Raw genomic sequence first — 12,033 nt, 5'->3', positions numbered from 1 at the left:
TGACTAATGAAGGGCTGTCACCAAGGCGTCAACACCGTGAGCCCACTGCGAAGCATTTCAGTTTAGATAGACAGTACTACTGAGAATTGATGGTTTATTGAGTTGATGAGAAATTAACGTTTCTATTCTTAAGAGTTCTGGGCATGGGTAACAGCCACCTCCTACCAGAGGTCCTGCTGGAACCACTCCATGCACTCACTCACTGGCTCAAACGGCTACTATAAGGTGATGAGAGGTTACTTTCCTAGAACAGAGATCAGATCCCACTCTTCTGCTAGAACAGCTAGAGTTCTCATCTCAACACACTCACAGCTTTAAAAAACAGAAAAGCCATAAAATAATTTCTTAGGAGAAAAGGACTTTTCTTCTGAAATGGAGTAAAGCAAAGATGTTCCCAAGGATTTTCAAACTGATTTTTTTTATAGAATGCATGTATGTATTTGCATATGTGTGTGTGTGTGTGTGTGTGTGTGTCTGCATGTAATTACAAATACTACTTAGAGTCTAGCTACTATGGTAACTTCATCGCAGTGCGTATAAAGTTGTGGGTCCCAGTCTTGGTGCCAAATGCATATAAAAAGCTCAAAAGCTATTATGACTATACCATGCAAATTTATATCCGGAGACTCCCAGGGGATCGCACTGCTCCTCTTTCGAGCCCCGTGGAGTCTCTGCCTCTGATATGTGGGTATCTCAACTATGCTTCAAAAAAGTTTGGAGTCATTTTTCTCCCAGAAAAAAAAGTCACAGTTCTTAGTATGATAAGTTATCAGTCCCTGACTCCTTCTGCCACATGGCTTGCAGTTGGGGACGGTCCCTCTTCTACACGTGGCACGCACACTTTGAATGACAGCACACACAGAGGGATACCTGAAGTATTGAAAGGGATAGGTCTTTGCAAACGTTGGTTTTTCTTTAGCATGTTACAATGATAAGGCCACTTAACAGGAATTTGTGTTTTGGAACTGTTTAACTTTTTGTCTCCTCCCACTGTTACCCATGAAAAACAAACTGTCCAGAGGAAAGCCAAAGGCCAAAATTCACAAGTTCATCTCCAGATAGAAAATGAAGCCAAAGAGCAGTCGTCGGAAGACCACTCGGTAGAGAAGAATGGAGGAGGCATAGGGAATAAAAGTCAGTAACTAACTGTCCCTAACGCGAGATTTTTTGGATTAAGTTCGTGTCTAATATTGGGGGTTTGAACAGTCAGATTTTCACGTAGTAAAGATTGCTATGGCCACCAAAGCAGAAAAAAAAAAAAAAAAAATAAAATCAAGGAGTGTCAAGTCCATGATGGCAGTGCACACCACACACACCCATTCTGGGAGGGTGGTGGTGTTGCCTGCGTGGTAAACAATGGTGCCAGACTGGAGGGTGACACACATGTGTGGGGCTCGGGGTTTATTAATTTAGCAGTCCCTTACTGCATGTTCTGCTTTTTGACCTGTCTTCCAAATGCTTCGCTGTGACACCTGTCCACACAACTGCAGTCGGTTTATGGATGCCTGTGATAGAAATAGTTTACAAAAAATATATCATCTTTGTTTTGTCTTTAGAAAGAGCTCATCTAAATAGTTAAGTTTAAGGTTGCGTCTATGAAACCGGTGCACCTTGTCTTATTTCTACGAGCTTTAAAAAGTCCAAATACTGATGAGGCTGTGTGGATCAGAAGGAACCAAAAGAGACTGTGTTTGTGTCGGGTTGCCCTCCTTGCCTCAGGAACGGTCACGGGTTGTTGCATGATCGCGGTGTGTAACTGGTTGTGTTCCTGCAGGATCCTGGTCAGTCTAGGAGGAGTTGGGTGTGCTTATGAGATATGTCAGTACAGAAATAAAGGCTGTGAGGGTGTTTCCTAAGTTTCCAAAAGTGAACAGTAGAAACATTGTAGATTCAATCTTAATTTCTAGATAACAGAAAGTAGTTACATCACAGAATGAAAAATATGACGTCGCATGCTGCCATGATAGCAAGCAGAAGAAACAAAAATCTTGGTAATATACATATGTATGCATATTATGCAAATATATTTATATTAACATACAATGTTATAAGAATGGTAACATAACTGCGAGGGGGAAAAAAATCACTCTAGATGGTTTTTACCTTAGAGTAACAAAGAACCTGAGACGTCTATGCTTCCAGTTAAATGGCGGACCTAGAAATCTGGACACGATGTAGAGCACATTTTCCGTAATTGAATCTCATTATTAGAATGTGCCACTGTGTTCCCACAAGACAGTTAAACTGGACCCACTTAATGTTAACAGAAACCCCCACCTGTATGGGGGGCGGTGGAGTACTTACAATGGGACACGGTTTACTCCCAGTGAGTTGTCAAGAGATGAACAGTTAGACATGAGCATGGGAGCTACCTACCAGGAAGAATCAGGTAAGGGTGCTGCCAGAGAGTCACCTCATGTGCTAACTCACTACAGAGAAGCGTGTCTGATGAAACCAGCCCATCACATAGAAGCCAACAAGCCTTGGCTGCAAACCGAAAGAGAGGAGATGAGGTGTACAACTACCACTGCGGGAGTTCCCAAAGATTAACTAAGAATTCCGTTCCGGTTTTTAAGAGAAAATATCTAACTTATGATAATAAATGACACACTTTGGGATGACTGTGTTTCACGCCCTCATTCTTGAGGCATAATATTTAGATACTTGTCCCTTTCAATTAAAAAAAAGAAAGAAAGAAAGAAAGCTATGACTTTCTTTAATATGCATCCTGTGTTAAATTGTCCATAGTTGCAAAATGTATGGTATGTATGCGTATTTGTTTTACATACACAGATGCTCACACCTGCGTATATAAACATATACGCATACATCCTCATATACCCATGTCTTTTATATATATGTTGAGAAAGTTCACATATATATACAATTGTGTGTGTGTGTGTGTGTGTGTGTGTGTGTGTGTGTGTACTGGTATAAAAACTTGACAGGCAGGGTAATATTTCACTCAGTGTTAAATGAAGTAGTCTTTGAAAAGTCAAGTACAGCCACTCAGTTAACATAGTACAGCCAGTAAACTAAATTGAAAAGAGAAAATGTGAATGGAAACACGATCCGGGACCATCTGTCTATGGCATTCACATCGGTTAGATCAGGGATTTTGATTTTGAGCTGTGAAGACCTCCTCCGTAGGTGGGTCTTCTTGTGCGGGATGCTTCTATCTCCCATGTACCGCCCATGCCCTTCCCTGGGCATGCTCTGTTTCCTATACTGGATTCCTGAGTTGTCAAAGGATATTGCTGAATTCCTGGTGTCACCAACGCTGCCTGCCACATCATTCATTTCATTGTGAACCTCCAGCGACGTTAATAGGATATTCCCATGAGCATCCACCTAATCGGGGAAAAAAAAAAAGAGTACACTCTCAGAAGCCGGCATGCCCATTAATTTACTCTTTATATGCAAGCCTAGGGTAGAGTGATGTTACAGAATCGCGCAACATAGCTTAAGAGAATGTGCTGTGCGCATCTGTCAACATCCTTGCTCGTTTTATAAGAAAATACCAGTTTATAGGAAAATAATACCATTTTGGAAGTTTAACTGCAGCTTAAAGACTGCATTTATTTCCTCTATTTGAAAGTCCTTACGGGGGGGTGGGGTGGGTATTAAAGATGAGAAAGGCAGCTTTACCCAACTGATATTATAGGCGAGAATCCTTACCGAAGAGAAGAAAACTGGCATGCGCAAAACCCCTTCCAGGCTTGACCTCTGTGCAAGTAACTGTTGATAGCTGCGCACTGAGTGGGAATGGTGGCACCCTCCCTCCGTTTCATGTCAGCCTGTGCCATCAAGTCTAGATTCGGCAATGCCAGAACAACTGTTATCACTCAACCTCTCTTCCCAGTCATTGACTCATCACACAACACGGCCACGGACGGAGGTGAGCACAGCACAGGAAATGCTCAGCTAGAGGGCCTCACGCACGTAGCTTTCAATGGAGTGCACTGTTGGGATTACTCCATTTTCTTAGGGTGCTCTGCCAATACCCTCTCACTGAGCATAACTTGACAACGTCTTAGGAATGGCAAGGGTCCTCGGGACATTTGGTACTAGCTGTGGCTTCGAGTAGACATAGGGGTGTTCTTAGGACGTTAGCTTGCTCTCTTTTGAGTGCCGGCATTGGACCCAGGTACAACATCTGTTAAGTTTGCTCTCTCTTTCCCTCAGCACGTGCCAGCCTGCCAGCCCCTTCTCTGATTACTGAAATCTCCAGATTACTGAGGAGGAGCACAGAGACAGTCCTGGAGACTGCTGGGGTCGATACAGGTGTGGGTCTCTGCCTAATTGTGGCCCTGGCAGAAGGCTTCTCCTGCAAGGATCACAATTCTTAAGTAGCAAATCTCTTTCCACAGCGATATCTAACTTTAAAATAATAAAGTTTTATTCTTTGCTAAATTCAACTTTAGACATTCCGTGACAGTGCCAGGGGGTCCATGTGTTGTTTTGTTTTTGCTTTGAGGTTACCATGGGGAACCCGTGGCTGGGAGTTCCTGGTGGAGTTCCTTCGGAGATCAGACTGGAGCTGTCATGGCCTGCTTCCCTGAGCATGCTACATCCTCCAGTCTCTGACCTTCATTTTCCCTAGGGAGCTGTGTCCTTTTCTCCTTTCTTTGTCCCTAACTAGCCTACCTTTTCTTTTAGTACTGGTGGATTTCGCTGCGGCCCACTGGTGGTTCTATAGAATGATTTATTGTGTCTTTACATTATTTATGGGAACTTGTGTCTTCCCAGCTTATAGAAGGCATCCCTTACTCTCAGTGAAGATGTTAAGCTAAATGAGAAGACAGTAAGTTGGGCAGCGAGTACTCCTGACTCCTACCCAGGAAGAGGTGGAGGGCCATGGCAAGGGCTGAGTAGGTTAAAGAGCTCAGAGTCACAGTAACCAAATGCAGAGTGGCCCAGGATCATGAAGGGCTGCAATAGCAGAGGCCACTTAGGCTCTTGCCACTGAGCTGATCACACCCCTGTTTGAGAATACCTCTCAAGGTAACTTAACTGTGCCCTAGCTCGATCATTTCCCATTTGCCAGAGCTTATGAGCAGGATACAAGGGGACTTTGTAGTTGAAGTTAAGGGCACAGCCCTCCAGATAGTTAGTCTTAAATTACTGGATGGACACACTATCGTTACATATTCTTTCCTAAGCACAGTAAAGAACTTTTCTAGCTAGAAGCAGAAAGACAAGTCTGAAGACCAACACTCAGCCTAGGGAGGACTCAACTGGCCTTTGGCGGGGGGGGGGGGGGGGGGCTGGAGGAACAGGTTCATTATGAGGGAATATAGGACAGCCCACAGGAGCAGAGACTGACCCCAGGTGACAGCAAGCAGTCCCATAACACAGTTATTCAGCCCCTGTTGATTGTGGGCTCTTATCTCAGCCACTTTGGTTTTAGCTTGTGAGGGATGCCCCACCTGAGCCCAACACTCCTGGTACTTTTGACCTAAAAGAGGTCTGATAAAATAATAATAATAATAATAATAATAATAATAATAATAATAATAATGAGTGCTGGTTAAATTTATGGCAATCTGCCATAGCAACCCTCAGTAATGCTGTAGGATGAGGGGAAATATGAGATGTGCATTTGACCACCATGTGAAATAACACAGAAGAAAAGAAAGAGAAATAAGGCCAAAGTATGGAACACCTCACAAGCAAAGATCCAAATTAATCCTTCTGTGTAAGGTAAACTAGCTGACTTAACTCAATTTCTCAAGATAATGGATCCACCCATGCTCTGCCTGTTGGTGGGTGGAGATCTTGTTGCCGTTTCTCTGCCATTATCATCTTTCCACTCTCTAATTAATCATAATAATAGAGAACACTTGGTGGTGAATGGGAAGGTAAACAAGAGCCTGGGCCAGTGAGGTTCTCTGTACGTCAAGCTAAGAAATTCCAACCCTGTGCTTTTAAAATACAGTGCAAAAAAGTAATGCTTAAACAGAAAGAAGAAAAATATTTCTGAAGCAGAGTACACACAGGTAGCTTCCAGAATACTGAGAGGCGACAAGTGAGTCTATAGCACAGGTTTCTATGACCAGTATCAGCCGGAAAAGAAATGCTAACAAGTGAACTTCCCCTTTCCTGCTCCTGGACAAATCCTGGAGTCTCCTTTTGGCCTCTGAGTGGCCAGTGTGCTTGTAGCAGCAGCAGCAGAAACAGCAGCAGCAGCAGCAGCAGCAGCAGCAGCCGCTTGGTTGTGTACCTTGGCAGTTCTGATTGGTGTTGGATTTGCTGTCTGTTTTTCAAAGCAGAGTCTCAGTCTAGCCTAGGCTAACCAAGAACTTGCTCCAGAGAACAGGGTGCCCTCACACTCATGGTAGCCCTCTTACCTTACCTAGTCTCCTACGTGCTTGAATTGCAGGTATGGGTTACTAAATTGCCTTTTTTTCTTTTCCCATAATTTTTTTTTTATCGATGTCTTGAGAGAGGGGGTCATTATTGGGTTAGGGAGAAAGCTGGTATCAGGAAAACTTCCAGGAATCCACAAAGATGACCCCAACTAAGACTCCTAGCAATAGCTGAGAGGGGGCCTAAACTGGCCTTCTCCTGTAACCGGATTGGTGACTACCTTAATTGTCATCACGGAGCCTTCACCCAGGCCTTGATGGAAGCAGACGCAGAGATCCACAGCCAAGCACTGGGACAAGCTCTGGAAATCCATCTGAAGAGATAGTGGTGGGATTATACATGAGCAAGGGGTGGGAATTCAAGATCCTGACACGGAAACTCAGGACATGAGCTCGTGGGAGCTAACAGACTGGATGGACAGCTAGGGAGTCGGCATGGAACCGCCCTAGGTCCTCTGCACCCGGGTGACATTTGTTTCTGATGCATGACCTGGCTCTTTTCTTGGAAGTTTTGATGGAGAATGAGGAAAGAGAGTAGCACCATCCAGACTTGATGACTCTAGGATGCACTGAGAGTTAATGGTGCTTATATCTTAGTTTTACAGAACTGGGGAAGTTGGGATCGGGTAGGACTTTGAATTGCCTCTCAGGGTGTTGTTTTCTTTTTCCCAGTCTCCCCTGAAATGTCAGCTAATAAAGTCTTTTCAATGAGAGCCGGGGAGACTGTTCCAACATTTTTTTCTTTTTCAGACTGAGTCATTAGTGGTTCCAGCAAGAAGCCACAGCTGAAGCCACAGATGGATTATGGAATGGCTAAAACGGAAGGGGACAGTGAAGGGCTGGGTCCCTCACTCCCACTGGCAGTATGACCTAGCAAAGATCAGCTGTGGGAGAAACCTGGCCGTATGCACTCACTCCACCTAAGCAGGGCCTCTTGAATTACCTGTGATGGGGCAGGGAGAAGCCCCCGAAGAGAGGGCTGAGCTAGTCTTTGCACACAGGATAGTTAAAAGCAAGTGCCCAGGTCAATGCCTGTCTTACTAGTGTTGCCTCTCTCTGGCATAGCCCAGAGTGCTTATGGCATAAAGAAAGGATTTGAGTGAGCCAGTGAAGGAAGAATGCTCCCAAGGCATGCTGACTTACAGGAGGGCTGAGAAGACACTCGCCCAGGTAGATCCTGCCATGTAGTTACTTCATGACTCCATTTGACTGCAGTGAAGGTGGCCATTGCTCTACCCAGAGCCTGACTTTAAGTCAGTAAGATAGTACCCACATTCACCAAGTGCTTATACTAATTCTTTTCCTATGTTCCACATTTTAAAAGATCTATGTGCATGATAAGCTGAACTCTTTAAAAACTATTTTGTTTCTGAAGTTGTGACAGAGAACATCCCAATGACCGAGGCACTGATTTCTTAAAGCACCAGTGTAGAACTTACTCTTTCCCATAGTAACAGGTCATTCATTACATTATTTAGCATTTCAGAAAGCTTAACAACTTCCCTGCAAGGTAGAAAAGAACTCAGAAAACATTAACAGCTATAGAAAAATATCCCTTATTCCCATGCTATTTTAAAAGAGGAAAATAAAGATAAAGGGCTCGTGAGCCACCCCGGTGCCTCACTGGAGACCTACACAAGGGGTCTGCATTATTTGGGGCCATTCATGAAAAATGTAAATACACACCTGCCTCCCACCAGGGTCGTGCATGGGCCAGGCTATGAACGATGAAGATGAAGGCAGGGATTCCTCCTGTCAAGCAGCCTACTAGCTGGGAACTTCCAACAATCGACCAATACATTTTACAAAAGACTTTTAAACACATTTCTAGTTATCAAGAGATATTATGGAAAAGTTCACTTTTTTTTTTTTAAATGGGAATCTAAGGGCTCCAGATGAACACTTGTGTGGTGGGGTGGTACAGCCTGGTAGGGGAGAAGATTCAAGTGATCTACCATTTCCCATGTGCAGAGAATGTGCCGGAAGCTGAGAGAACAGCAACGTCAACAGTGGCTTGGGACAGAGAGTGACTGAAGCAAGGTGCTAACACTGCCAGGGAAGAAATGAGAATGGTTCTGTGGAGAGGGACATCTGACCCGAGACTTGAAGAAGGGAAGACGCCAATCAAGAGGAGAGCTAACAGAATAAAGGAAAAGCAGAGGTGGCAACTCAGAAACCATACAGGGAGACTAAAGATAGAGGACGTCAGGCAGATGTTCTGGCGATAGAGGCAGAGCTGTGTGCCTGTGGCCACGCGTGTGTGTTTGGGAAGTGATCTAATGAGAAGTGATCATCTGTTTCTGTCGACTTCGATGAAGGAAGCCTAGTATGGGGGGGACCATGCTACCTTAGGAACTTTTTTAGTAGTTGGCAAATTAAAGAATAAAACTTGACCAATTGGCTTCTCTGAATGTTGAGAACGAGTCTGTGGCTATCTTGGAATTCTCCTGAGACAGGACTCAAGAATCCATCTAATTGTATGTGATTCTGCTTCAGAGAGGTTGAAGCCCTGCAATGAAACCACTATCACAAATAAAATTGCTGGATTTTTTTTTTGTCTGAAATGCTGAAAGGGTATTAAAAATTTAAAGATGTCAATTTTTAAATCAGTATTCCTAAAAGAGAAGGTGACCACTTCCTCTTCTCCCTATCGTCTAGAATGCAGGTCTCAAAATAGAAATAAATGCCTGTGGGAAGTCCAAGGCTGACGTTCCTTTTTCAGAATGTCAGGTGGCTTGCAGTGTTTAAATTGTCTCGTGAAGTCTTGTTATTTTGAAGGGTCCAGCTTACAGTGACTATAATTAGAGCCAATGATGTCAATGCAGGTTTTTCTTCCGCTCTGAACCTGGACAGGTGCAGCTCTCCAAAATTAAAAGCATCTCATGCAGAAAATATCACAGGAGAGCTTTTCTTTTCCAGACTATGTCACTAGACTGACATTCAGTCAATCTTTACTTAACTTCCAGATTCCAGTGAAGTAAAAATTTCTAGTTTTAAAAGAACAAGATTTGCCATTTGAGGGCGGCACAAGATCTTCCTTCTTAGTGAAGGTAAGATTGAGTCTATGAATCTGATTTCTTGACAAGAATTATAGCTCTGCCTAACACACAGGGGGCATAGGTTCAACTGATGGCAACCCCCCCACCCGACACAGGGGTGTTTTGTGTCATGACATTAAAACAGTGCTGACTGGTCAACTCCCCAGATGTCACAAGCTGTGCAGATGTAATGTGTACGTTATATCCGAAGACTTGCTCTAGGATGCAGAGACAAGTCTGGAACAACCAGGCAGTATGCAAAAGCTTATACTGCCTCAAGTGGAGAAACTAAAGGAATACAGAACCATTTGGAACATTTACAATACGGTGGCACCACTAAGTACATGAAACACCTACTATGGGTTTTACAGCAAGGCCAATAATAGCCCTTTAGCAATTGTTGGCAGCAATGGCCTGCAATGCTTCCAGGGTACTCTGCCCATGACCTAGCTATGGGGAAGGCTGTTTGATCTATGGGAAAGACAGGAAGAAGCAGGCTCCCTGCCATAAATGACAACTGCAACTGGCCACACTAGTAAGCCAGAGCCGAGTGTCACCACAGAAACTAAAAGGGGGCTATTTGGATGGACGGTCACACTGCTCCCCCTCATGCCGAGCCTTGTCCATCTTCTATGAAACCAGTGGCTCTTATATTTCACATATTCACCCTACATCCCTTTATCCAAACTTTTGGGAGAGTCTACTTCTTAAACTCTTAAGTGAGGGAGGAATGATTTTCAATGCTTAACTGGGAAAGCATCAAACAGATGTCTAAAATGAGAACACCTGATGTTTATATACTTACTGGCTTCCAAATCTAAGGATGGAATGCGAATCATGTATTTTGAAAACTATGATATATAGAGGCCTCATTGAAACTGCTCAGAGAAGAGAAACATGCTTTAGGGAAAAACTGAAAATGGACCCATGAGTCAATTTAGGATTTCCTCTGCCTATAATTGATAGTCTTTCTCTGTTCGGATAATTTTATTTGTGAATGTTACAGGATTGAGTCTTTTCTCTAAATTTTGTACTTCACACTCAGAAAGATGTTTTTGAACAATGATGGTTTGACAGTTTTAAACAACAGTCTCATTGGAGAAAAAGAAAGAAAGCTTCGATTGCTAAATACAGAAGGAAATGGGAAAGGACACCGCTCCTGTATGAATTTGTACATGTGCTTGGCCACAGAGACAACATGGTGTGATTAATTCTTGTTTCCTTGGAAACACCAAGGCCAAGACATATTGTGTATTCATAGTACAGCGTGATCTCCATAGAAACGTAACAGTCTGGAACAGAGTAGATTTTCAAGTAAGATGTTGAAGATAATTTTGTCTGTGGAAAACCTAGTTCTATTCAGAGACCAACTTCATTTATGCTTTACAGATGGGAAGGGGCCACTGTCACTCACTGTCAGGACTCCACCCATTCATGCATATTTGCCACCCCATGCAGGTAGCATTAGGGATCCATGGTGATACAAGTGACTGGGAAAATGAAAGGAACCCTCCAACGACTTGAAAAATACATAGATTTCAAAAGATGGATTAAACAGCACAACGAAAAGAAAGGAACGAAGGAGTAAGTGGTCTTTGACTTGGTAGAGATATATTCTTGAGGATGCGAGGAGATGTGAGATGTAAGAAGGGGACATTCATAAAAACCGAAGCTGTAACATTTCATTAGAATCTCACTTTAATAACAATGCTTCTGTGAGTGCATGCATCCAATGCCGAGTCCCTTTGTGATTGGCTGGTGAGCATTCCTGAACTGGGCTATGGGTCTCGGGTGGAGTGTGAAGCTGCGCTACCTCTGAACCAGAGCTAGCAGCTCTGCCGACCTCCTGAGCCTGTGTTGCCTGGGCCTCCATGCTTGATGTTCTCCTCATGTGACTATGAGTGACAGGAAGGATGGGCCAGTGAGGTGACTGCTTATTGCACTGCCCACCATGGGGGCAGGTTGAGTGAGTGACCTGGTAATCTTACAACCAAAGGAATTTGGAGCTCTTTTGGAAAATGACTTTCTCTGTGTCTGTCATGATGGGAGATGTCATTCTGTAAATATGTTTCTCATATTGGTTAATGAATAAAGCACTATTGGCCAATAGGAAAGGAAGATAGGAGGGACTAGGAGACAAGGAGGAGAGAGGAAGTAGGAAGGAGGAGTCAGCATGGAGAGACTGGAGAGAGCAGAACCCCAGCCCCTCTCTCCAGTAAGATGAGATCACGTGGAAACACTTAGATTAATAGAAATGGGTTAATAATTAAGACAGAGCTAGCCAATAAGTAACTAGTAACTTGCCAACAGAATTATATCAAATACAGAGTCTCAGTGTATTATTTGGGGCTGGTGCGGTAGTGGGTCCAGGCCGGCAGGAAAAACCTACTCATAAGAATGTCACACAAGAAGAGCCCCACATTCCAGAGTATTGAGAGAGCACTCCTGAGTCTAATCTGTTCCTTTTAAAGGAAGGGTAGGAAGGGAGGTTGGGCTGCTCCAGCACCTGATCCAATGCTGGTGGTTAGGTAGGAACCTTGGAGGTTTAACCTAGGGATGTTCCACCAGCATGGTAGGCATTGCTGCCTGCTCAGCTAGCTGCAGGTGAACTGGAAAGGTTAGGTACT

The 12,033-nt window shown here is 43.8% G+C and overlaps 1 protein-coding gene across 2 annotated transcripts in view; it reads right to left on the bottom strand.

Annotated features, from left to right (window-relative positions):
• Positions 1-2,699: 2,699 nt before the first annotated feature.
• The window catches only part of Gabrb3 (gamma-aminobutyric acid type A receptor subunit beta3), a 216,218-nt gene continuing 206,884 nt past the window's right edge, over positions 2,700-12,033 (bottom strand). For both annotated transcript variants that reach the window (XM_051174324.1, XM_051174323.1), the window contains exon 9: positions 2,700-3,351. In XM_051174324.1, the coding sequence (XP_051030281.1) occupies positions 3,010-3,351 (342 nt within the window). In that variant the 3' untranslated portion in view covers positions 2,700-3,009. The remainder of the gene's footprint in view (positions 3,352-12,033) is intronic.

Source organism: Phodopus roborovskii, unplaced genomic scaffold, assembly GCF_943737965.1.
Source record: "Phodopus roborovskii unplaced genomic scaffold, PHOROB, whole genome shotgun sequence".
In the NCBI taxonomy this organism is placed as follows: Eukaryota; Metazoa; Chordata; class Mammalia; order Rodentia; family Cricetidae; genus Phodopus; species Phodopus roborovskii.
The sequence above is the reverse complement of the archived record's forward strand: the minus strand, read 5'-3'. Positions and strand labels throughout refer to the sequence as shown.